At 42.4% G+C, this 27066-nt stretch overlaps 1 protein-coding gene across 4 annotated transcripts in view; it reads right to left on the reverse strand.

Moving 5' to 3' along the window:
- COL4A6 (collagen type IV alpha 6 chain) overlaps positions 1–27066 on the reverse strand; it is a 301144-nt gene that overhangs the window by 61348 nt on the left and 212730 nt on the right. For all 4 annotated transcript variants that reach the window (XM_053201527.1, XM_053201529.1, XM_053201526.1 and 1 more), the window contains exons 4-5: positions 12756–12890; positions 11363–11407 (exon numbers count right to left, since the gene is read on the reverse strand). In XM_053201527.1, coding sequence (XP_053057502.1) covers positions 11363–11407; positions 12756–12890 — 180 coding nt within the window. The remainder of the gene's footprint in view (positions 1–11362; positions 11408–12755; positions 12891–27066) is intronic.

Here is a 27066-nt window from a genome sequence, read left to right on the forward strand (position 1 = left end):
GGGCCCCTCCTGAAGTGGATCTCCAAAGGAAAAGCGAGCTGAGCCTGCCCCTCCCGCCCCTGTGCACCTTGCCGATCCACCCCAGCTAATATGCCAGATCCTTAATACCACAAGCCTGGCAGTGTGCAAGTAGCCCAGACGGGCCATGCCACCCCACAGTGAATCCCACCCCTAGGAGAGGGGAAGAGAAGGTGCACACCAGTCTGACTGTAGACCCAGGGTGGGCTGGGGGCAGACATCAGGTCTGACTGCGGCCCCGCTCACCAACACAAGTTACTCAAGACAGCACAGGGGAAGTGCCCCGCAGTTCCGCACCACTCCAGGGACTACCCGAAATAACAAAACCAAAGAATTCCCCTCAAAAAAACCGCCAGGAAATAACGACAGCTAACAAACTGATCAAAAACGATTTAAATGATATAACAGAAAGTGAATTTAGATTAATAGTCATAAAATTAATCGCTGGACTTGAAAACAGTATAAAAGCAGAGAATCTACTGCTACAGATATCAAGGGACTAAGGAACAGCCAGGAGGAGCTAAAAAATGCTATTAATGAGCTGCAAAATAAAATGGAGATGACCACAGCTCGGATTGAAGAGGCAGAGGAGAGAATAGGTGAACTAGAAGATAAAATTATGGAAAAAGAGGAAGCTGAGAAAAAGAGAGATAAAAAAATTCAGCAGTATGAGGGGAAAATTAGAGAACTAAGTGATGCACTAAAGAGAAATAATCTATGCATAATTGGTATTCCAGAGGAGGAAGACAGAGGGAAAGGTGCTGAAGGTGTATGTGAAGAAATAATAGCTGAGAACTTCCCGGATCTGGGGAAGGAAAAAGGCATTGAAATCCAAGAGGCACAGAGAACTCCCTTCAGACGTAACTTGAATCGATCTTCTGCATGACATATCATAGTCAAACTGGCAAAATACAAGGATAAAGAGAAAATTCTGAAAGCAGCTAGGGATAAATGTGCTCTAACATATAAAGGTAGACCGATAAGACTCGTGACGGATCTCTCTACTGAAACTTGGCAGGCCAGAAAGGAATGGCAGGAAATCTTCAATGTGATGAACAGAAAAAATATGCAGCCGAGAATCCTCTATCCGGCAAGTCTGTCATTTAGAATAGAAGGAGAGATAAAGGTCTTCCCAAACAAACAAAAACTGAAGGAATTCGTCACCATTAAACCAGCCCTACAAGAGATCCTAAGGGGGATCCTGTGAGACAAAGTACCAGAGACATCGCTACAAGCATGAAACCTACAGACATCACAATGACTCTAAACCCATATCTTTCTATAATAATACTGAACGTAAATGGGCTAAATGCGCCAACCAAAAGACATAGGGTATCAGAATGAATAAAAAAACAAGACCCGTCTATTTGCTGTCTACAAGAGACTCATTTTAGACCTGAGGACACTTTCAGATTGAAAGTGAGGGGATGGAGAACTATTTATCATGCTACTGGAAATCAAAAGAGAGCTGGAGTAGCCATACTTATATCACACAAACTAGACTTTAAATTAAAGGCTGTAACAAGAGATAAAGAAGGACATTATATAATAATTACAGGGTCTATCCATCAAAAAGAACTAACAATTATAAATATCTATGCACCGAATATGGAGGCCCCAAAATATATAAAACAATTACTCACAAACATAAGCAACCTTATTGATAAGAATGTGGTAATTGCAGGGGACTTTAACACTCCACTTACAGAAATGGATAGATCATCTAGACACATGGTCAATAAAGAAACAAGGGCCCTGAATGATACATTGGATCAGATGGACTTGACAGATCTATTTAGAACTCTGCATCCCAAAGCAACAGAATATATACTTTCTTCTTGAGTGCACATGGAACATTCTCCAAGATAAATCACCTACTGGGTCACAAAATAGCCCTTCATAAGCATACAAGAATTGAGATCATACCATGCGTACTGTTGGACTACAATGCGATGAAGCTTGAAATCAACCACAGGAAAAAGTCTGGAAAACCTCCAAAAGCATGGAGGTTAAAGAACACCCTACTAAAGAATGAATGGGTCATCCAGGCAATTAGATAAGAAATTTAAAAATGTATGGAAACAAACGAAAATGAAAATACAACAATCCAAAGGCTTTGGGATGCAGCGAAGGCAGTCCTGAAAGGAAAATACACTGCAATCCAGGCCTATCTCAAGAAACAAGAAAAATCCCAAATACAAAATCTAACAGCACACCTAAAGGAAATAAAAGCAGAGCAGCAAAGACACCCTAAACCCAGCAGAAGAAGAGAAATAATAAAGATCAGAGCAGAAATAAACAATATAGAATCTAAAAAAAACTGTAGAGGAGATCAACGAAACCAAGAGTTGGTTTTTTGAAGAAATAAACAAAATTGATAAACCTCTAGCCAGGCTTCTCAAAAAGAAAAGGGAGATGACCCAAATAGATAAAATCATGAATGAAAATGGAATTATTACAACCAATACCTCAGAAATACAAGCAATTACCAGGGAATACTATGAAAAATTATATGCCAACAAATTGGACAGCCTTGAAGAAATGGACAAATTCCTAAACACCCACACACTTCCAAAACTCAAACAGGAGGAAATAGAAAGCTTGAACAGACCCATAACCAGCGAAGAAATTGAATCAGTTATCAAAAATCTCCCAACAAATAAGAGTCCAGGACCAGATGGCTTCCCAGGGGAGTTCTACCAGACGTTTAAAGCAGAGATAATACCTATCCTTCTCAAGCTATTCCAAAAAATAGAAAGGAAAGGAAAACTTCCAGACTCACTCTATGAAGCCAGTATTACTTTGATTCCTAAACCAGACAGAGACCCAGTAAAAATAGAGAACTACAAGCCAATATCCTTGATGAATATGGATGCAAAAATTCTCAATAAGATACTAGCAAATCGAATTCAACAGCTTATAAAAAGAATTATTCACCATGATCAAGTGGGATTAATTCCTGGGATGCAGGGCTGGTTCAACATTCGCAAATCAATCGACGTGATACATCCCATTAATAAAAGAAAAGATAAGAACCATATGATCATGTCAATCGATGCAGAAAAAGCATTTGACAAAATTCAGCATCCTTTTTTTAATAAAAACCCTCGAGAAAGTCGGGATAGAAGGAACATAGTTAAACATCATCAAAGCCATTTATGAAAAGCCCACAGCTAACATCATCCTCAATGGGGAAAAACTGAGACCTTCCCCCTGAGATCTGGAACACGACAGGGATGTCCACTATCACCGCTGTTGTTTAACATAGTGTTGGAAGTGCTAGCATCAGCAATCAGACAACAAAAGGAAATCAAAGGCATCAAAATTGGCAAAGATGACGTCAAGCTTTCACTATTTGCGGATGACATGATAATATACATGGAGAACCCGATAGACTCCACCAAAAGTCTGCTAGAACTGATACATGCATTCAGCAAAGTTTCAGGATACAAAATCAATGTACAGAAATCAGTTGCATTCTTACACACTAATAATGAAGCAACAGAAAGACAAATAAAGAAACTGATCCCATTCACAATTGCACCAAGAAGCATAAAATACCTAGGAATAAATCTAACCAAAGATGTACAAGATCTGTATGCTGAAAACTATAGAAAGCTTATGAAGGAAATTGAAGAAGATATAAAGAAATGGAAAAACATTCTGTCCTCATGGGTTGGAAGAATAAATATTGTTAAAATGTCAATACTGCCCAAAGCTATCTACACATTCAATGCAATCCCAATCAAAATTGCACCAGCATTCTTCTCGAAGCTAGAACAAGCAATCCTAAAATTCATATGGAATCACAAAAGGCCCCGAATAGCCAAAGTAATTTTGAAGAAGAAGACCAAAGCAGGAGGCATCACAATCCCAGACTTTAGCCTCTACTACAAAGCTGTCATCATCAAGACAGCATGGTATTGGCACAAAAACAGACACATAGACCAATGGAATAGAATAGAAACCCCAGAACTAGACCCACAAACGTATGGCCAACTAATCTTTGACAAAGCAGGAAAGAATATCCAATGAAAAAAAAAAACAGTCTCTTTAACAAATGGTGCTGGGAGACCTGGACAGCAACATGCAGAAGGTTGAAACTAGACCACTTTCTCACACCATTCACAAAAATAAACTCAAAATGGATAAAGGACCTGAATGTGAGACAGGAAACCATCAAAACCCTAGAGGAGAAAGCAGGAAAAGACCTCTCTGACCTCAGCCATAGCAATTTCTTATTTGACACATCCCCAAAGGCAAGGAAATTAAAAGCAAAAGTGAACTATTGGGACCTCATGAAGATAAAAAGCTTCTGCACAGCAAAGGAAACAACCAACAAAACTAAAAGACAACCAACGGAATGGGAAAAGATACTTGCAAACGACATATCAGACAAAGGGCTAGTATCCAAAATCTATAAAGAGCTCACCAAACTCCACACCCAAAAAACAAATAATCCAGTGAAGAAATGGGCAGAAAACATGAATAGACACTTCTCTAAAGAAGACATCCGGATGGCCAACAGGCACATGAAAAGATGCTCAATGTCGCTCCTCATCAGAGAAATACAAATCAAAACCACACTCAGATATCACCTCACGCCAGTCAGAGTGGCCAAAATGAACAAATCAGGAGACTACAGATGCTGGAGAGGATGTGGAGAAACAGGAACCCTCTTGCACTGTTGGTGGGAATGCAAATTGGTACAGCCACTCTGGAAAACAGTGTGGAGGTTCTTCAAAAAATTAAAAATAGACCTACCCTATGACTCAGCAGTAGCACTGCTAGGAATTTACCCAACGGATACAGGAATATTGATGCATAGGGGCACTTGTACCCCAATGTTTATAGCAGCACTGTCGACAATAGCCAAATTGTGGAAAAAGCCTAAATGTCCATCAACTGATGAATGGATAAAGAAATTGTGGTTTATATACACAATGGAGTACTACGTGGCAATGAGAAAGAATGAAATATGGCCCTTTGTAGCAACGTGGATGGAACTGGAGAGTGTGATGCTAAGTGAAATAAGCCATACGGAGAAAGACAGATACCATATGTTTTCACTCTTATGTGGGTTCTGAGAAACTTAACAGAAACCAATGGGGGAGGGGAAGGAAAAAAAATGAGGTTAGAGTGGAGAGAGCCAAAGCATAAGAGACTCTTAAAAACTGAGAACAAACTGAGGGTTTATGGGGGGGTGGAAGGGAGGGAAGGGTAGGTGATGGGCATTGAAGAGGGCATGTTTTGGGAATAGCACTGGGCGTTGTATGGAAACCAATTTGACAATAAATTTCATATATTCAAAATAAATAAATAAATAAATAAATAAATAAATAAATAAATAAATAAATAAATTCTATATGGTTGCTAAAAAAAATAAGCAAGTCTCTGAAGAAGTACACTTCCAATCTTATTTTGTCATTATCATACATCAGGCTATTGCTCCAGTTAGGGATCTGTCTCCTCTTCTCCATGCTTGCTACTGAGGCTGTTTTTGGGGAATTAGCAATCACATAATTGATCAGAATTCAATAATTTTCTAGAGTGGAGCTTCCATGGTGCATAGAGTCTGCTTTTGTAGAGAATCTATCTTTTTGAATCTATCAAAAGTGGATTGTGTGCTGGGTGGAGCAAAGAGATGACCGGAAACAACAGAAATCTAGATGGGTCAATAAAAGGTAGACTCCTACCCTCCCACATGCACTTTTTAACACGAAGTGTGTATATTTAATAATTTGACAAAAACATACCATGTATTAAAAAATCAACTTTTCAAATTATTAGAGGAAATGAGCTTTTGTCAAATTCTTATTGAGAAAATACCCCACAGAATTTTGATGCATTTTCATTGTTATTATAGTTATCAGAGATAGACCATCTGTTGATACAAACATATGAGTCTAGACTTCTGGATTTATAGAATGCTAAGAACAGAAGAATGGGCAATAAATTTATCTTTGCAATAAACTTGCTGTAATCTGTGCATGCCCAGACTCAGGTCATGATTTTTAGCTGCACTGGGGAAACTGAGACAGCTTACTAAGTCATCAACATTTTATTACCAAATTAAATGGATATTCTTATTTGCCCTGAAGATCTACACTCCACCTTCCCCAGATCTGTGCCTTGGGAAGCTGACCTTTATGAACAGTACCACCTAGACTCCCTTGCCCTCTGTCTCCCAGTTGTATTTATTTGGCCACTGGGAGACACAAGCAGAAGGTCAAAGAACAGGAAGAGAAAGAGCACAGTCATTTATTTCCCCCATTCCCCCCCTGGCCATATTTTTGGAAATGGCCACATTTCTCTACAAGTCTTGGCTGTTGTTGAGCAGCCAGTATTCCATGGGTCCAGGCCTGAGAGGGTTCTTAGTATTACCATTCTTTCTTTCCCCCTTGGGCCAAGTGGTGGCAAAAGTGATATTAGTTACTTTACAATCCATTGTTGTTCCCCTGAATCATGTCTACATCCCTTCATGCAACTCTCTTCAATCAACCCTTTCATGTGGATTGTCTATTTCTTCCTACAATCCTGATCACCACTTTAAAATGTCCCGGCCAGAATTCAAACTGGCGCAGCCACTCTGGAGAACAGTATGGAGGTTCCTCAAAAAGTTAAAAATAGAACTACCCTACGATTCAGCAACTGCACTACTAGGTATTTATCTAAAGGATAAAGATAATACAGATTCAAAGGGGTACATGTGCCCCTTTGCATTGTCAACAACAGCCAAACTATGGAAAGAACCCAAATGTCCATCGACTGATGAGTGGATAAAGAATATGGGGTATATAATGGAATATTACTCAGCCATCAAAAAGAATGAAATCTTGCCATTAGCAACAATGTGGATGGAACTAGAATGTATTATGCTAAGTGAAATAAGTCAGTTAGAGAAGGATAAATAACATATATTTCACTCATGTGGAATTTAAGGAGCAAAACAAATGTGGGAAGGAGGGAAAAAAAAAAAGAAAGGGAAACAAACCGTAAGAGACTCTGTATGATAGAGAACAAACTGAGAGTTGATGGAGGGAGGCTCAGGGGGGAGGGACTAAATGAGTGATGGATATTAAGGAGGGCACTTGTCATGTTAAGCATTGGGTGCTATAGGTAAATTATGAATCACTAAATTCTACTCCCAAAAACAATATTACACTATATGTTAACTAAGAACAAATTAAATAAAAAATTTGAAGAAAAAAAAATGCCCCATCCCAACTTGCTAGAGGTTATCTCTCAGCTGGGTAACAGGAATGAGTTAAGGCAAGACAGAGGCTGGCTCAAAATTGGGGACCATTTTTACTCCTGGGGCCTTGGTTCTGTTTGACACCAAAACCTTTGCCTGGCTTCTTATCCCTTGGTATCCACAGTATTTTTACTGGGGCTCCAATATTCCTGTAGTTTTCTTGCCTGAATTCCTAGTATCTTCCACCTGCAGGATTCCAGGAGTACTTGCTCACTCTTTCCTACCTTAGCTAAATTCTCTGGAATTCACCTCTGACATTTGACTTTGACCTGTCAGCCCCTTCCTGTCCAGGTGATACCATGAGATGACAGCTAAAGAATGTTTTGAGTCAGTTTTGAATTTTGAGTTTGTGTTCCAATCCCAACTTTGCCACTCCCCAGCTTGAGTCTCAGTTTCACAATCTGTGAAATGGAGATGAATAATACTACCTCATAGGGTTGTTACCAACATTAAAATGAAATACACAATCACTTTTCAATTCTCAGTAGAACCACAGCATTTATGGCACTTTGCCTTTTCTAGTGTTAGTTAATGCTTTTATATACATGTGTGCCAGCTCTCTAAGAGCATGTAGCTTTTTGAGGGAGGAAATCATGTTTCTATATAAACGCAAGGGACTGAATGCACAGAATAAGAAGATGCGCTGTAATCCAGAAAAGCCATGTTCCTCAGAGCCCAGACTTCAAAGGGAAAATTTCCATTTGTTGAGTATGTGTTCACTTTGAAGGTATAAATCTGATATGTTCATTTACTAGTCTTTAGGAAGGAAAATGTTTGAGATTAACTTCATGAGAAAAGCTAAACATAAATTGCAAAGGACAACTTGAAAATTTCTTCTCCAGACTTATTTGAAATGAAAACATTTGATGTTTATTTGTTTATTTTTGAGAGACAGAGAGAGAGTGAGCAGGAGAGGGGCAGGGAGAGAGGGAGAGAAAGAATCCCAATCAGGTTCCATGCTGTTAGCACAGAGCCCGATGTGGGGCTTGAACCCATGAACCATAAGATCATGACCTGAGCCAAAATCAAGAGTTGGAGGCTTAATCAACGGAGCCACAGAGGTGCCCCAAGAACTGAAAACATTTGATAAACATACATTTCTTGTGGGTGCCAACAGCCCCAACTTACAGCTGTGATATTATAAAAAACCACCCCTGGTCTATGTTGTGCTAATGTTGAATATCTTTAAAATGTCTTTTAACGTTTATTTATTTTTGAGACAGAGAGAGACAGAGCATGAATGGGGGAGGGTTAGAGAGAGGGAGACACAGAATCTGAAACAGGCTCCAGGCTTTGAGCTGTCAGCACAGAGTCCAACACGGGTCTCGAACTTACAGACTGTGAGATCATGACCTGAGCCGAAGTCGGATGCTTAACCGACTGAACCACCCAGGCACCCCATGTTTGTTCATTCCCCTGACTGATTGCTGTGGCCCTTGATGCACAGACTTGGATGATCATACAATGAATACTTGCTCACTTATGTTGAAACTATCTACATGACGCAAAAACAGAGTTTGGAGACTAAAACCAGTGACACGTATGTTACAGGGGAATCAGATTTGTGCAGTAATCCAGTTTAGTAAGATGTGTTGGGGAAGCTGTTGGTTTCAGCTGCCAAAAGTAGAGCAAAATAATTAGTCTGACTAGGCCAAGGGTGTCTGTGTTTTCCTGTGTCTGTGGGAGTCCTGCCAGTCTGAGAACTGTTGCTTTTGTAGGCACTAGAAGTTGGAATCAGTCCCCCAAGTATTTCTTTTTTTAAATGTTTTTAATGTTTATTTATTTTTGAGAGAGAGAGAGAGACAGAGAGAGAGAGAGAGCAGGGGAGGAGCAGAAAGAGAGACCGAGACACGAATCCAAAGCAGGCTCCAGGCTCTGAGCTGTCAGCCAGACACTTAACTGACTGAGCCACCCAACCACCCCTCTGGTGTTCCTAGTGTTCTTAGTACATGGTGAATTCAGCCCTGGGGTCTCTGAGGCTTCTGAGTGGAGCAGAAGACCTATTTTGTGCTTTCAAGAAAGCTAGATAAGACCATTACACAAGACAAATAATAAATACTGTGGGCCATATGGAATAAGGAGCTAGGGTGTATGGAATAGACACCAAGGACTCCTAAGACACTAGAGATGGAAGGGAGAGGTAGGCAGTGGACAGAAGATGCTCAGTAAATACATCTCGAATAGATGGAAGAGAGGGAAGGAACAAGGAAAAAATCATTTCATGGAGTGAGAGAGGCTTGGAGCCTGAAAGTAATGCAATCAATCAAAAGAAAACACATAGAGCCTTTGGTCAAGGGAAGGGCCGAGTGAGTGGGGACCTCTATTGGGAGTGGCACATTAATTTGGAGGAATCTGGACACCTGTAACTCATTCTCCCAAGCAATGAAGCCCCAATGAGAAATGATCAATCCCTGCAAAGTCTATGGCTCTCTTGGCCACAAGTTGGAGGCAGAAGTGTCCAGCTGGACTCTAGGGCATGTTCTAGTCCAGAATTGGAATCAGCCTTTGCGTCACAGGATTCACTTCCTTCCAGCCCCCCATTAGAAAGAGACTACAGGAGGAAGGGCATAGTACTGCTGCAAGCTTCAAATCCCCCACTCATCTCCAGTGGAAGCCAGCTCCGCAGGAGGAATGCAAGAGGTGATCTCCAGCTTTCTAGTTTTCCTCACCTAGTGGATCCCAGAAGATACACAGTCTGAGTGGAGGCTCTGGATAAAGCGCAGATGGGAACACAGTCAGGATAAAATGCCAGAGGATGTTATAAAAGGACAGTCAACCCCATCCTCTTATTTGCCCGCTGGCCCATTTCTGGGCATTTTTCAGAGTCTGCAGTTGAATAAAATGCAAAATTCTGATGGCTTATTTGTTGATACATAGAACAAATACAAGGAAGCAAGACTTCTGTCCTCCAACTCCAAATGTATGCTAGATCTTGGAAGAAAATGGATCAAATGATAATGTCTTTGAGTGTAGATCCATAAGTTTTTTCTGTATCCCCATAGTGGAGTCATAGCACCTAGCCGGCACCCAAGAAATACCTAGAGATTGTCACAAAGAGATTTAAGACCCCTTCCTTGATACTAGATGGCTATGCAGTATCACACAAAAAGCTGTTAAGTCTAGGATTTGCCAAACTGTGCTTAGATATGGCTCAGAAGAACCCCTTCAAGGCTGAAAGGATAAAAGTGGGCTCTAACATGTCCCTGAAATGAAGAAGCTCTATTTCTTCCTGATCTGTACTCTGAGCTTCCACACAACATTTGGGTCTTCTCTTAAACAAGATTGAAGAGCTCTGCTATAGAAAAACACAGCTCAGGCTAAAGATGTAGTATATAGAGATGTGCCAAAAGACATAACTAAAAATTGATAGAAGCCAAGTTGCAAATACTGTATTTTCAAGGCTGGCGAAATGTTATTTATCATGGATTCTCCAGTGGTGAGATAAGTAGGGATACAGCGTGAAAATCGAGAACCTAAGGGGTTGGACTGGATGTAATGAGAAAAGGAGACATCTGTGAGCTCCAGATTCCTCACTCATCTCCAGCAAAACCAGGTTTCGGGATAAAGGGAAGGGGCTGCCTGCAAGTGATCTTTGGAATGGTCGCTTTGTAAAAACTAAAGGGAAATTCACTCTGCAATGAGGTAAGGTGGAAGAGAACAAATTACTGGAGCAAAATGTATCAAGATATCTCTAAGTATTTTTCTATCTAATATCACATGTCTTCATAATTTTCTTATAATGAGTACGTATGTGCTCTGAATGCGGCACTGTCTCCGCACTTCAGAACCAGTCCCTCATCCCTAATTAAAGCTCCCCTCAGCTCATGAAACCTAACCCATTTTGGCTAAGGTATTGATGGTTTCTTATGCCTGCACCTGTCCCAACCATCTGATTTAGTGCTACCTGTAACTAAATCCCAGGGAAAGTGTGTGTGACCACCTCTCTTCAAACCTTATCACGTGCATCTCAACACTTGACCCAGAGAATGCTTGCATGCCACAGGATGTTGCTAAGGCTAAGATGTTTGACCTCTGAAGCACAACCTAGAAGTGGTAATAAAAAAAAAATACCTCTGTGGACACACTCACCGGAATCCCATTGATGCCAAGAAAGCCAGGAACTCCCATGGGACCCTAGAATAAAAGGAGTAGGAAGAGGAATGTAAGAGACAATCCAACTGATGTCCATTAGATTTGGTGCGTTTGTTCATGTGATTCGTGACCTAAGTTTTTAAAAAAATTTTTTTTAACGTTTATTTATTTTTGAGACAGAGAGAGACAGAGCATGAACGGGGGAGGGTCAGAGAGAGAGGGAGACACAGAATCTGAAACAGGCTCCAGGCTCTGAGCTGTCAGCACAGAGCTCAATGCGGGGCTCAAACTCACGGACCGTGAGATCATGACCTGAGCCGAAGACGGACGCTTAACCGACCAAGCCACCCAGGCGCCCCTCGTGACCTAAGTTTTTAGAAGTGTTTTATACCTCACTCTCCACATTGTGTCACCTTGCCTCTACCTAAGGTCTTAAACATGTCTGTGTTCTGAGACCAGTTTTTATCTTAAGCAATGTGGTGCAAAACCTAAAATGATGGCTCAGTATGACATGTTGCTTTGAAACTGGGAAAACTGGGGTGGAGGGCCTCAAAAGGCCTAACCACAAGTTCCCCATCACTCTGCTCCCCTAGATGAGGTCTCCTAGGCAAATGGCCCTCCTTATCAAACAGAGCAGGTACAGTTCCTGCTTATCCCTGAGTCTGGTTTCAGTTCCTTGATGACCCACTGTATTATTCAAACAAGCCTCCCTCAGGAGCCAAGGGGCACCTCACCCTTTTGCCACTACAAAGTCTGCCTCCCCCGTGTGGCCCTGTATGGTGTGTGGTGTCCTTTCACCCTGCGCTGTGAGCATATGTGAGTAATAAACCTGCTGTCAATGTTTTCTGTCCAGTATCAGGTGTCATGTCTTCTGCCATCCTCAGAACCCTAGGCTGGGAATCCCTCTCTTACCAATGGGGCAAAGAGGAGGTGATTAAAATCTGAAGGGAACATAAACTAAGTTGCTAAACTCAGCCAGCTACCACAACATGATCAATCTCCTTTCTTGCATCTCTTTCCCTACATTTGTAGCCCAGATTGCTTCCAAGCATTCTGACATCTTGCTTCCCAGTCTCCTTGCTTGGATTCCTGACCTCTATTGCCCATCTGATTGAACTTCTGACCCATGCCCACTCCAAACCCACATGAATTCCCACCCCAGCAAGCTCACGTGTCTAGCAAGTAGCCAATACATGCACTTTATGGCTTGCTTGCCATAGGAGTCTCTCTGGAAATAGGTTGATCTATTAGCAGCATATCACACAGCCTGGCACCAAGGTACTCAGGATTAGTATTATTTCCATAAACGAACAGAACTGAGATTTAGAACTTTTCACCTTCATACCTATGGTTCATCAGTCAAAGAAAAATCAAACTCTGGTGTTTTTACCTTATCTCCTTTTGGTCCATATGGTCCCAGGGGACCTGGGGAGCCCCTTTCTCCTTTCAACCCTGATAAACCACTAGGGCCAGCAAATCCTTGAGGACCTGTTGGACCTTGAATTCCAATTGGTCCTGGTCGCCCCTAAGATGGAGAGAAGGAGTGCACTTAGTCAATAGAGTACTTAACATCAACGCTTCTCATTTTCCCATACACAGAGAATACTGTCATCTCTTCACTAAACAGTTTTGGCTTAGAGATCTGTGAAGCACACCAAAGTTCCAGACACGGATCAGAAAAGGCTATTTTAGGGGCTGCTAAGCTTATTTGGATAGAACATATTTTATAAGCACATTTAATAAGATTCACGTGCACCAAGATCCTTTAACTTTGTACTTCTTAGGAGATTAGTTATTCAGGCGGGATAATATTGTCCTCTTCCTAGTTAATGCCAGGGCATCCATCAGATTGTCAAAATAGTGAAAGAACAGAATGCTGGAGAACATCGTGACATTTTATAACTCCCATTCAAGTGGCCAACCACATACTTGCAGTGAAGTCCAGAAATGGCAATGTCTAAAGAACACTGCCTCGGGGGTCCAGAGAGGGGAGAACCCAGAAACCCATGGGCTGACCAACCTGTCAAAGCCCATCTTTATTGGCAGATCCCAGGACCCCATCACTGCAACTGGAAACAGATGCTTACAGGAAACACACACACACACACACACACACACACACACACACACACACATTATTTATTTGTTCCCTTTCTATATATCTCCTTCCCTTCAACCCACTATCCGTAGACTGTTGAATGTGTAAAATTCAAGAAGCCTGAAAATATCCATTAAGTATTAATTATAATAGCAAGAGGGAGAAGCTTTAATATTTTGAATGCTTTAGTTATAAAGTGTCTGTAACAATTAAGTCTGAAAGTTCAGGCTGACATTTCAAAGCTGACCAAGACAGAGAATTAACCCCAGTGGGTGCAGCACAGGCGGGCTAGTCTATCATTTAGAACAAATCCCAGTAGGGACTGAATTTTCTTGGCAGAAAGACGAAAACCATTAGTAACATGCATTACCTCTCAGAGAACGCAACACCATACCAGATAGAAAGCTTATTTTCATGAACGCTTCCCACCTCTACCTCTTGGCCCTTTTACTGACTGTCTGCAATTTCCTACAGACCTGTGAAAAACTCAGAAAAGCCCATTAAACATGCCCTTTGATATTCACCTTCAATGGTTACTTTTTAAAAGGCTGGAAACAGGATAGATGCTTTCTGGAGTGGCTACAGTCACGTACTGGAGATGCAAGTGGTCACCAGCTGTGTGGGGCCTTTGGAGTAAAATTTCCAGTGTCAATCAGGCCCACAAAGACCAAGGACTCTTGCAAAGAAGTACAAAGAAGTACATCTCTTTTCCTAAAGAGATGCAATTTTCTGGGGGCACCACCCACCACTTGACCTTCTCTAGCACCCAACATATAGCCTCTACTGGGTGCTGGGCTCTAGACTGCTTAAGGAACTTGTTTCTGGGAATGATGGAGCAGGGCATGAACTTTCACTCTTTAGGCCCTTACCTCCCATAGTTGGAATTTTGTTTACAATGATTCTGTTTATTTGTTACCCTTGTAAACTTTTACTATGTATGTATATATGAAACTAAAAAGAAAAATAAATTATCTATCTATCTATATCTATGCCTATCTATCTATCTATATCTAAAAATAAAAAGAACAATATTTTAAAAAATAGTGCTGGGGTGTTGAGGATTAACAAAGAAGTCTAAAATGTGGACCTTGCTTTCAAGACTAATGTACCCAAAAGCATAGCAAACAGCACAAATCCAGAACAGAGCCTAAGTAGTGCAGGAACACAAAGAAAGGGTTGGCTGTGGAGGGTTTGTGAAATGCTTACATTCTGTTCATGTCTGGGGGGAGTCACGGCCCACACTGGAAAGGCTGAGTGGGCCCCAATTGAGGTGGGCCTGAAAAGCAAGGAAGGAAGTTGAAGACTTGATATAGTAGCAAATAGGGAACCCTCGAGGTTTGGGGATGGGAAGGGGAGGATGGGAAGAAGGCAGCATTTCAGGGCTGAAACTCCTCAATGAGCATTCAGGAGAACATGTGTGTGTCAGCATGAGGCCAGGGCAGCATGCCTGAGGCTGGAACAAGGGAGACAGATAAGAACCAGCTGTTGGGGGAGGAGGAGACCAGTTGGTGGGAGGATAGGGGCAGGATGGACTTGCTGAGGCCATGTTATTACTAGCAGAGAGGATGCGGTCAAGGCACTGAATGCTTGACCCAAATCTGAGCCCTGCCCAAAGCTTTTCCACATCAAGGGATGGGAGGTGGAGAGCACGATAAACCATTGAACTGAGAAAGCAGACTGTGGTGTGGCCCAATTCCCATTTTGCTCACATCACTAGAGCCTGAGCAGTGCCTGGCATGGGCACATGCCATGGGCTGGCACGTTCCAGCTCTGGTCTCTTGCCTTTGTAGAGCACATGCTCAGCAAGAGTAATTAAAGAGACTTAGGAGTGAGACAATTCTAGGTCTGGACTTAACAGGAAATCTGATTCCATCCATAAAAGGCAGGATTCCATGGCCCGCTTCCTTTCTCTTGGCTGGGTGGCCATGCTGAATTTGCCACAGTTGTAGAGCCAATTCTTCCGTTCCAGCTGGAGAGCTTAAAGTGACTCTCTGAAAGAACTCATGGAGGGAGGCAAACCATAAGAGACTCTTAAGAACTGAGAATAAACTTAAGGTTGATAGTGGGTGGGAGGGAGGGGAAAGTGGGTGATGGGCATTGAGGAGGGCACCTGTTGGGATGAGCACTGGGTGTTGTATGGAAACCAATTTGACAATAAATTTCATATTTAGAAAAAAGAACTCATGGATTCTTTGATTTCGAATTCTTTTTTCAAAGCGGTTTTTGAAATGGCACCCCTCAGGGGAATGTATACCTCTGAGGTACAGTGTCTGGGCTGGCCCCAGCTAGAAACCTCTCAGACTGATGATCTAGGGGCCAGAAGCAGGGCCTGTGGGATGTCTCAAGGCTTTGAGATACTACTGGCCCAGAACTGCCTCCTCAGTGGGTTTCCAGGCCCTTTTGGAGCCTGCAGTCATAGGATATGAGGCAAGGAATCTTCCTACCCACTGAGGTCCTTTCGTACAGTGGCACAGAGCACCACGAACAAATGAAGGTGGCCAAAAAAAAAAAAAGTGGGGGTGGGGGAGACACGTTTCTTTTGTGCGTTGTTTTGTCAGCCATCTCTAGATATGCTTATTCTGTGCTTACAGCTATGTGTTCTTTTTTGCTCGTCTCCAGTACACAGGGTTTCTGTCGCAGTGCCCAGCATATTGTTGAAGCTTAATACTAAATCAATAATGATGAACTGCTTTTTTTTTTCCTCCCAAGAAGCTATCGGTGGCACTTTTCAAAATGGCCAGCAGAGGTCAGTGTGAGAACATTGTAGCTACAGATAAGCAGGTAGGTGGGTGGGCCTCTCTCACTACAAATAAAATCAAACCAGTGTCAGAGAAGTCACAGAATGTTCGAGCAGAAAGGGTCCTTGGAGACCATTTCATCTAGGTTCTATTTTATATAAGGGGTGGGGGCAGGCCTGGAGAAGGGGAAGGACTTGTTCACGTCACATAGCTGGTGAGGAAAACAGCATGGGACTCAAACCAGACTGCCTGCTGCCAGTGTGTGGCTCTTTCCCTGTTTGCCAGTGGCAGATGTCCTAGGGGGTCCTTGAGGCTGCCCCCCCTTACCCAGGCCCGCCCCTGGGACTGTCCCCATCAGTAGGCTGCAGCAACCAGATGCTCACACATCATTTCTCTCTTCCTAACTTTGATCATTTCACAGAACCAATCTGAAACACCATCACTGTTTGGACTGCTAGCAGAATTTCAATGGGCTTGGACCAATGCCCTGCCCTGATACATGTCATTTATTTTGGCAAACAGACCGAGACAGGGCAGAAGGGACTCCTCCAAGTCTTTCCAACAAGCTCTCCTGCCTCCATCTGCTCGGGATTTTAAATATGCACAGCAGGGTCTAATTCTCAAGAGAATGAACTGGGACTCAAGAGAATGCCTGAGGCCAGGAACTGCAGTTCCTGACTGAAGCCCAGGCTGGCTGCCTCCTGCTGACCACAGTATGTTGGGGTTAGTATGCAGCTAAAGGTCACCTTAGATCAGACCACACCCACATCCCCAACCCCAGATAACCAGGGTGACAGACTCAGCAATGGGTCTGCATATAAAGGACAGTAGTCCCTTCTTATTTACAGATATATATTCCAAGACCCCCCAATGGATTCCTGAAATTGCAGGTAGTACCAAATCCCATATATATACTATCTTTTTTCCTATAAATACATACCTAGGATAAAGTTTAATTTGTAAACTAGGCACAGTAAAATATTTACAATAATAATAAAATAGAACAAGTATAGCAATATACTGTAAGAAAAGGTATGTGAATGTGGTTTCTCTCAAGATATCTTTACTGTTCTGTACTCACCCTTCTTGTGATGACGTGAGATGATAAAATGCCTACATGATGAGATGAAGTGAGGTCAATGACGTACTCACTGTGATGTAGGGTTAGGCTACTATTGACCTTCTGACCTATGGTCAGGAGATCATCTGCTTTTGGACCATGGTTGACTGTGGAAAGTGAAACCATGGATAAAGGGAGACTATTTAGTACACATATACAGAAATAGTATCTACAAATCTTAAAAGCACATGCCTCAGACTAGGTAGGATTGTGAAACAGAGAGAGCTGACTTTTCATTACTAGGCCCTTTCTCTCTTCTTATCCCTCCCTGAAGTTTCCAGTGTCCTTCTCCCATAAAATTAAAATTTATGCCTACTGAAGAATCTGAAACTCATTCCCACTGAGGCATAAATGACTTGACAACAACTTACAGCTTTACTTCTCCCTAAGGGGATTTGTATTTTAACGGAGAGCAAAGCATTAAGCTAGGGGATGCAAATGATATCTGTGAAGCAGAAGGGAAGAGGGGGTGTGCCCAGGCTTTCCTAAGGATCCAGCTATACAGCAGAGGTTGTTCGGTGCTGTTACCTGGTATCATGGTGCTGGATCTGGAATCAGAAAGATCTGGAGTCAAATCTCATTATTGCCATTTAATAGTTATGTGACCTTGGGCAAGTGACTCTAGGGCTCTGAGGAATAATAGCTCTGGTGTAAATTATTGTAAGCATTTAAGTGAGTTAATGAAAACAACTGGCATGAAAGTATAAGTTCTCTTTCCTCTTTAGGTATCATTCATGGTAAAATGGAGAAGTTATGATTGGGTACCTAATGTTCCTTCTCTTAAGTTTAAGTGGGTGATGCACACATATCATGGAGAAACTCTCTCTGGGGCAGAGATGTGTGCCCAGGAATGAACGAGCATGTATGCCAGTGTCCCACATCTGTGGAGAGCATTTCCCCCCTTACTCAGTGTTGGTGCCCTTGCTCTCTTGGGCTCGTTCTCTTAAAAGAATTTCCTCTACATGCTAATGACTCCCTAGTCTGAACCTCCAGCCCCAATTTCTCTTCTCAGTGTGCCAGGTTCTTATAGCTAATGGCTTACCAGGCCTCTCCACTTGAATATTCCATCACAAACTCAACATGACCAAAGCTGAACTCATCATCTTCTCCTTAAACCCATTCCCCAAACCAGCTCCTTCCTCTTGAGTTAATGGAACTAACTCAGAAAATGACAGTCTATCCACAAAGTTGACTAAACCAGAGGCCCAAGGATTCCCCATGACTTCTCTCTTTCCCTCATCTTCCACATCCAATCCACCGGCAAGGACTGTCAATTCCACCTACAAAATACAACTCAAACCTGCCCATTTCTCTCTATCTTGATGGTCTTCTCTCAGGTCTTCCTCATGTCTCCCCTACAGTGTTGCCACAGCCTCCTAGTTGGTTTGCCAACCTCCAATCTTGCTTTACTTTCTCTTAGCATCCTGCCCCAGGGCCTTTGTACATATCTCTGCTCTCCTGATTAGCTCCTATTTATCATTCAAACTCCAATAAAGTTATCAGCTCCTCCAGGGAGCCTTCCATGATTGCCCCCACCCCACAGTATGGGCTAGGTTGCCTGTTTGTGCCTATACCCCCAACAGATTGAGCTCCTTGGGGGCAAGTCCTGTGTCTTTTTCCTCACTGAATCACTTGTACTAAGTACAGTGCCTAGTACACAATGGGACCTCAGTAAATGCTGAATGAATGGAGAAATGAATGAATGAATATACACACTGAGAAGCCAGTGGCCAGGTACAGCAATACCTTCATTGGAAGCCTAGATAGCTGTACCAGAGTGCAATCAAGAACCATCTGATCACAGAGCCACATAAAAGAGAGCTGTATAAGACTTAGGAAATCATCCAGTTCAGGGCAGAGAAGCTGAAGCCCAGAAAGGGAAAGGAACTTGTCAAAATCCATGCAATATCAACTCTGCACATATAGGAAGGGAGGGGATAAGGCATCAAGGCCAGAGACACAGAACCCAGTGAGGAGGTTGTGACCTCCAGGAGAGAAATAACGGTGACTTGGACTACGTTCATGGCAGGAAAAGACAGGGAGAAGATAGATTTGAGAGAGAGTTTAGAGGGTAAAAAGAATAAAACTTAGTGCTAGAATCAAATTTGTGGGTAAGACAGAGAGGGTTATGAAGGATGACTCCCAGGTTTCTTGCTTGGGCAACTGAGTGGATCTCTTCACTGACCTGAGGAAACCTAGGGGAAGAAGAGTCTTGGATGGAAGTTGAGGAGTCCACCTTTGGAGAAGTGGGGATTAAGATACCTGGGACCATTTAAGGGGATATTCTGCACCTGCTGTTCTCACTAGACCATACGTCTGAGAGGGTAGGGAGTTCAGTTGACACTTTTACCACAGTATCTCCAGAGATGCTGTGTCTGGTATGCAGTAGGCACTCAAAATATAATTCTGGAGAAAAAGGTGTAATTGTGGAGTGCAAGAAAATGCAGAGTTAAATGTGCACTTGGGAATCTTCAAGAAGGCCACGTCCAAATTCTCATTAGCTAGGGGAAAAATTAGATTAAAAAGACTTTGTTGCTATCCTGAAAAACCCCTGTGTGGCCTTTGGGGAAAATGAAGCAGAGATTGCTGACCCCCTGACCTCTAGCCTAAGGACTAGGCGGCTTGAATTCTACACTTTGCCCTTACCATCCAACTGGAATTCCCATTTTAGTAATGGGGCTGGGTAGAGGAAATGCAAGAACTTATCAGGCTCTGGCCTAAGTAGCTGGGGTCTCTCTCTTAGCCATGAAATATGTGGTAAGAAGGAAATTAATGATAACACCCCCAAGGGCAGAATATTTAAGACACTTCAGAATACTTTTTCTTTTGCCCTTCCTTTGGAGGATCACAACACATCTGCGTGGTAGGCTGAGGACACCAAGCTGCAAAGCAGTTAGCCGATGGGGCTTGCCCGTGTCATATAGTTGGTGAGTGGCAGAGCTGGTGTCAGGGCCTCCCAATCAACTCTGTGCTCCTTCTGTTACAATATATGGAGACAGCCATCCATAGAGCCTCACACTCCACTCTCTTAGTCATAGCACTAATGGGCTAACATTGTCCATAGAAGTAAATAAGGCAGAAAGAATACCAGTAGGTGAAGAATAAGTCTAGTGTATGACAAAGACTCATATCATACAGATATACAGACCCATTTTGTGGCCCAGAAAACCCTGGCTCAGTTTGATAACAATAGCATCATCTACAATTTTCCAGCAAGGGCAGTGACCTTACCCACCTACATACATACATACATACATACATACGTACGTAAAAGGTGATTGGTGTCTAGTAAAGTGTGAACCCCCCAAATTGTTAGTGTCTGCCACAGCTAAGAAGCAGTATCAGAAGCTTGCCCTCAACACCCAAATGAAAACACATTTATTTTCTGGTTCTTAAGCTATAATCAGTGTTTGCAGCAGCCAGCCGAGGCATGAAGACATGCACCTACATGTTTTGTTTGCAAAGACACACACACCTATTCCATTGGCTATTGTCAGCATGTTGAAATTTTCAGCAAGACACCTCCCAGAGTGATAAAGTTAACTCTTGCTAGTCAACAATCTGTATCCCTCCTTTCTGCCTGTTCATTCACATTTCTCTTCTAAAACACAATAATGACCTTCTTACTACCAAGCACTTACTAAGTACCATCTCCTTGAATCTTTCTCGTTAAATCCTCTAACAGTCCTAATAAGTGTGTATTAGACTCATTTTACAGATGAGGACACTGAAATCCAAATTCATAGAGGGTAAGAAACTGGCCTGAGGTCATACATCAAGCAATTAATGAGGCTAATTTTGGTGATACAAAAGTCTGTTTCTTCCACCAAGCTACATTACCTCTCTGCATTGAATAATGCTCTGAAGGTAGAAACCCAAACCCACTTGAAAAGGGACAGTAAGAGCTACTCTGGGCAGGAAATATTGCCATTTTCATTAACAGAAGATCAACTGATCTCAATTTACCCAATCTTTTCACTGGAACAAGTAATATTTAATAGAAATTCATTTAGTGGAATTAATAAATTAAGTCATAACAGGCATTTGAAGGAATGATACTCCCCAGAACTTAAAAAGATGGGAGATTTCTTTTTGTTGAATTTCTTCCCTCTTCCTCCCCCTCTTCCTTCTCCTCTTCCTTCTCCTTCTCCCATTTCTACAGTTAAAATGGCTTCTTTAATTGGTCTGTGGGCAATGGACAGTTTTCTAGGCTCTTGTAGACAAATTCTGATGTGCTATGAGTCCCTAATGCTAGCATATTAAGGACAGAAAACAGATTACAGGAACAGTATACTAATTTGATGATCATTGTGCTGAGCAGAAATTGGAGAATTTTGTTTTTAAACATATTTTCCCTTGCTCCTGGGGAACACCAATAATTGTTAAAATAGGATGAAGCAGAGGTGTCTGCTATATAGAAGCAAATAAGATGATGAAGAATTTTCAGGTCTCCCTGTTGTCTACAACATATTCATAAAACTACATCCAAAACCAGACCAAACTTTCCTTTTGTGTCAATATTGTAATTGGGAAGTATAAGAACCAAAAATCAAATAACACTATAAATATGACCATTGACCATAAAAATAAAAAACAGAAAAACCACTTCTGTAACCATTACAGATAGTTGAATGAGCCACCACACCCCTTTGAATGGGCATGCAATCTATACAAAGAGCCCCGCTGTACTACAAAGCATAAACTGAGTTTCTGGACTGCATGAGAAAATAAATACAGCTCTACTTGGGATGAATTTTTTTTTAAATTTTTTTTAACGTTTATTTATTTTTGAGACAGAGAGAGACAGAGCATGAACAGGGGAGGGTCAGAGAGAGAGAGGGAGACACAGAATCTGAAACAGGCTCCAGGCTCTGAGCGGTCAGCACAGAGCCCGACGCTGGGCTTGAACTCACGGACTGCGAGATCATGACCTGAGCCAAAGTCGGCTGCTTAACCAACTGAGCCACCCAGGCGCCCCGGGATGAATTTAATCTAAAACTGATATAAGAGTTGGAAAAACTGAAATACTGAATTTGCCATAATATTGGTTTCCTTCTTAGAATTTAGAAGACAACTTGTGTATGATTTGATGGCACAGGCCTGTTAAAAAAGCCTTCTGGTAGGGGTGCCTGGGTAGCTCAGTCAGATAAGCATCTGACTCTTGATTTCAGCTCAGATCATGATCTCATGGTTGTGAGATCAAGCCCCATGTCAAACCCCACATCGAGCCCTGAGTTGAGCCCTGCATCAGGCTCTGCACTGGGTGTGGAGAAGTCTGCTTAAGATTCTCTCTCTCTGTCTCCCTTTGCTGGCCCCCCTCAAAAAATAAAAATAAAAAAATAAGAAATAAAAGAAAGCGTTCTGGTAAACTTGGATTGATATTGCCATTGCCTGGTTACAGCAGAACCTTAAGATTTGGGTTCTATTCCCTGTTCTAACTTTCTAACTGCATGATCTTGAGAAAGCCAATTCACCTCTATACCTTAGTTTTCTCATCAACAAAATGGGGATATTACATGCCTCACCTGTTTCCTTGGTTGCCTTGGGCATCAGTTAAGACAATGTATGTGAAAGGGGCTGAGAGTTCATTCTACTGACAAAGCTCTGCTTTGGGGGAAATATACTCTAATAACCAAACTTCCAATTTTCAACCCCCCTTCCCATTTGCTAGGTTTATAAGGCAGTAAGCTATGAAATAATAAAAGCCATGAGGAGGAGGTTTCAGTAGGAAAATAATTTGAATGATATGAGAATTTAAAGCTGATAAAGGTGGGGGCAGATTGACTGTCTTGCACAGGATTCTAATTAGAGTTTAAAAATGATTGGACCTGCACTATCACCTTATTATTGTAGTTTTAAAAATGTGGTTTATTTTAAAATACGTGGTTTAATTACAGCCCAAAGCCAAATTTTTTCTTTTAGTTTTTCCAGTAAAACATAGCCATGGTTTTATAATAAAAATCAAAGTGAAAGAGGATTTGCCAGAAATTCACTTGCCAGCAATTCTTGCTGCAGCGTATCTATTCCATTAGACAAGGAATACATGTGGCATTTTTTCTCCAACATAATAAATTACCCATCATTGATATTCTGCACAACCTTTGCTCCAATACTGAGCTGGTGTGAGCTGATTGCCTCTGGATCGATGTTGGCTTCCCCAAGTCTTTGACGAGAAGCCATCAAGTTTTGGGAGTAGGAGGGAATGTGGAGTAACCAACTACTGCTTCTTAAACAGAAGGAGAATAAAAGAAGGGTAGGATCAAAGAAATTCCCTGTCAGGACCCATGCCAAAGGGTTCAGGGAGCTCTGAAAGGGGAGGGAGGGGCATCGAAGGGAGAGGAACAACTTACTCACATACTCTCAGTGCAGTTCCCTCAAAGACCCACACCCCATATTCATAGCCACACCCATGCAGATAAAGAGATACACATTCCAACCCAAATATACAGGCCCACAGGCGCAGGAGTCTGTGAAAATGGTAGGGCCTGTTGGTATTCCAGTATAGTCCACCATATAGCTCTCAGTCAGCCATGGATTTGAATTTCAGAAGATGGGATGATATACATCTTCCCCACCAACTGTATGCAATAGTACCCATAGACAAGTGAAGTCATCCACACAGATACATACAGGCCAAAAAGGAGATGGCAAGGGGGTGTTGAAAGTGGGGGCTCCACAATTCTGATATCTTTCCCTTTTACATGATGGACAGTTAGAAGCTGAGATAAAATCTAGCTTCTGTTGCCGCAGGAAAGATGGGTTGTAGAGGGGTGATGGTGGCTGTGGTGTAGATGAAAAGTAGAAGCTCCAGGGTCATAGTGATATCAAGAATAAGAGTTACCAACTTGCATTGGAGAGGGGGTTCAGATTTCAAAGTGTTTTCACATCCACAACTTCATTTAATGTTTGTAATAACCTCGTCCTCAATGTACTAGAGAAAGTAATTGAGGCCCAGAGGTTAATTAACTTGTCCATGGCCACACAGCTTATGAGTGGCACAGCCAGACCTTCTTATTCCCACTCTAGTGCTCTTTCCACTACTCCCTTTATAAAGTGACAGGTCAATTCTACATAAAATATTCCCACCATGACGCTATATAACTCCATGAAAAACCCTGGTTCTGGAACTTATTGAGCCCTCTTGATTCTTCCCTTCATTTTTCTTGCTGCCCGGTGGCACCCTCATTAACCCATTAAGTATCTGCACAAAGTGCAAAGAACTCAAGTCATTCTAATTAGTCCCTTCACAACTCATCAATTTAGTAAACAGTTGTTGAGCACTTCCTATATGTCAGCCACAATACTACATGTTGGGAACATAGAAAGAAATGTAATATGGACCTTGCCCTTGAGGGCTCACTCTGAGTCAGAAGGATGAGTTATGAAGGAGCCTGGGTGGCTCGGTCAGTTAAGTGTCTGATTCTTGATTTTGGCTCAGGCCATGATCTCATGGGTGGTGGGTTCGAGCCCCACATTGGGCTCTGCGCTGTTAGTGCAGAGCCTGCTTGGGATTCTCTCTCTCTCTCTGCCCCTCCCCTGCTCATGCTCTCTCTCTCTCTCTCTCTCTCTCTCTCTCTCTCTCTCAAAATAAACTTTAAAAAATTAAAAAAAAGAAAGATTGAGTTATGTACACATGAGTATTATCATAAGGCGGAGGAAGGCAGGAAGGATATGATTCTGAACTCAACCAAAGAATGTTGGTAAGTTTGTCTTAGAAATAGAGGGGGGCCTTTTAGTCCTCCAAAGTAGACAGTGGAGAAGGATGCAAACAAACAAACAAACAAACAAAAACAAACCCCCAAAAAACAAACAAACCCAGGACAAGTTTTGCTAAGTAAGAGGAGAGTGGAGAAAGTCCGTTTCAAATTGAACTCCATTTTCCCAATAAACATAGGAAGTGAGGTTATATAAGAATGAAGGTAGTTGAGGCTGAGGATGACTGGAACAGCCCAGGAGGAGATGCTATGGGTAGGAAGTCAGCTGTTAGAAAAGTTTGAAGGGTTGCCAAGCAGCCCCAAGAACTGTGCTGACACTAGAGAACATTTTTGTCAGGGAGGCCTCCTCAAACAATACTTGGCAGTCCAAGAGTAGGAGCTGGCAAAGCAGGCAGTGGGGTTTTCCAGGGTTTGGCTCTGGTACATACATCAGAAGTAATGGGGGTGAAGATGGGGGCGAGGGGGAGGGATAGGTCCAATTGGAAGACATGAGAGCCTTGTTGACATAGCTGATCTTGGGGTCCTGGCTGGAGAGTGCTCCAGAAGGGAGCTAGCAATTCCTGATAAACAGATGATTTATTGGGAAAGTTGGCTTTGCTCAAAGTGAGAAGTCTGAACTAGCTATAAGATATGAATGATGGATAGCATTTAGTACTTGAGTCAGTGTTGTCAACACAAAATCTGGGGCCAGAGAGCACAACCTGGAGAGGCACAGGTGGAGAAAATCCACTGTTGGCAATGCCATGCCACATGCACCACAGACTGAAGACCTTGTAGTTGGGTCTAGTATCCAGCTCAAAGGGCGGTGGTTTCAGCTGACGCAGAGTCAATGGCATGTTATATAAGGAGGGAGGCAGGTAGTTTACAAGTACACAGCTCACTGTACCTTCCCCACTTCCATAGTGTCATTTACATTTTTGTTATATTGCACAACTATTCCCTTAGTGATAGTAGCAGTTAAAGCACTTTAAATGACTTAAAGCATTGATCTGCTTCCCAGGGAAAGCAGAGCTAGGGATAAATCAGGAAACTATTCTGAGAAGTAATCTGGATGGGAAATTGGGGAGGGAGGAAGTGGCAACTGGAAAAGAAAGCAAAACTAGCCAAACCCTAGGACCTGGGGTAGAAAAAAAGAGAGATTAAAAAGCTGTTGGCCAGTCCAGGGGCCTGATCTGGGGAGGTTAACAGGGAAAGAGGCCCATGTCCCCCTTACCCCACCATCCATCACCTCTTTTTTTTTTTTTCCATTCTCTAGTTTTGTGAGGATTTGAAAAGTTTCTAGATCTGGTGCTGGCAATGTCTCAGAAAAACTTAACAGAGGATTTGATAGAGATAAAGTCCCCAGTGAAGCCTGTCATAGCTGAGAGTAACAACTATTGTCCCCTAAAGCTGAGTGGTAAACAAACCTTCAAGTACTTTCTTTCCCCTTCAAGGCTTTGAGTGTTTCAGGTCCTTCAGCTTGAGAACCCAGAAGCTAATTGCTTCACTTGACTTGCTGACTGACAAAGAGAGGTTTGTTTAGTCCAGTTGCAACCATTCTCTGGAACCCAGGAGAAGAAAAGAAAGTGAGGGGGTAAAATGGGAGGGGAGCTCTAGTAAGGCCATATGTAAGAGAGAAGACCCCTCAAAGGCAAGGTGAAGGGGCATGATTAGGGGAAAGATGTAAATCAAGGTATATAGCAAGGCTGGCTTTCAGTAAGCATTGCCAGATAGGCTGCTCCAAGGCTCATAGGGGCCCTCCTATCCCTTAGGATCCTATTTTAGTAACTACCCTTCCTCCCTCTTATATCTTCTGGACTGGTTGCTTTCTTATAGTCTTTAAAACACGCTCTGATCTACCTGATACTCAAAAGTAAAACAAAAGTCTTTCTTCCCACCCCTTGCCCAGGGACCTCTCCACCACTGTGTCCTCCCAGAACAAACTTCTTGATACACCAGACAACACTCACTGCCTCCACTTCCTCTCTTACCACCCTTCCCAACCCCTGGCAATCTGGGCCTATCAGCAACTCCCTCTTGAAAGTACTCTC

The sequence above is a fragment of the Acinonyx jubatus genome, chromosome X, assembly GCF_027475565.1.
Source record: "Acinonyx jubatus isolate Ajub_Pintada_27869175 chromosome X, VMU_Ajub_asm_v1.0, whole genome shotgun sequence".
NCBI lineage: Eukaryota > Metazoa > Chordata > Mammalia > Carnivora > Felidae > Acinonyx > Acinonyx jubatus.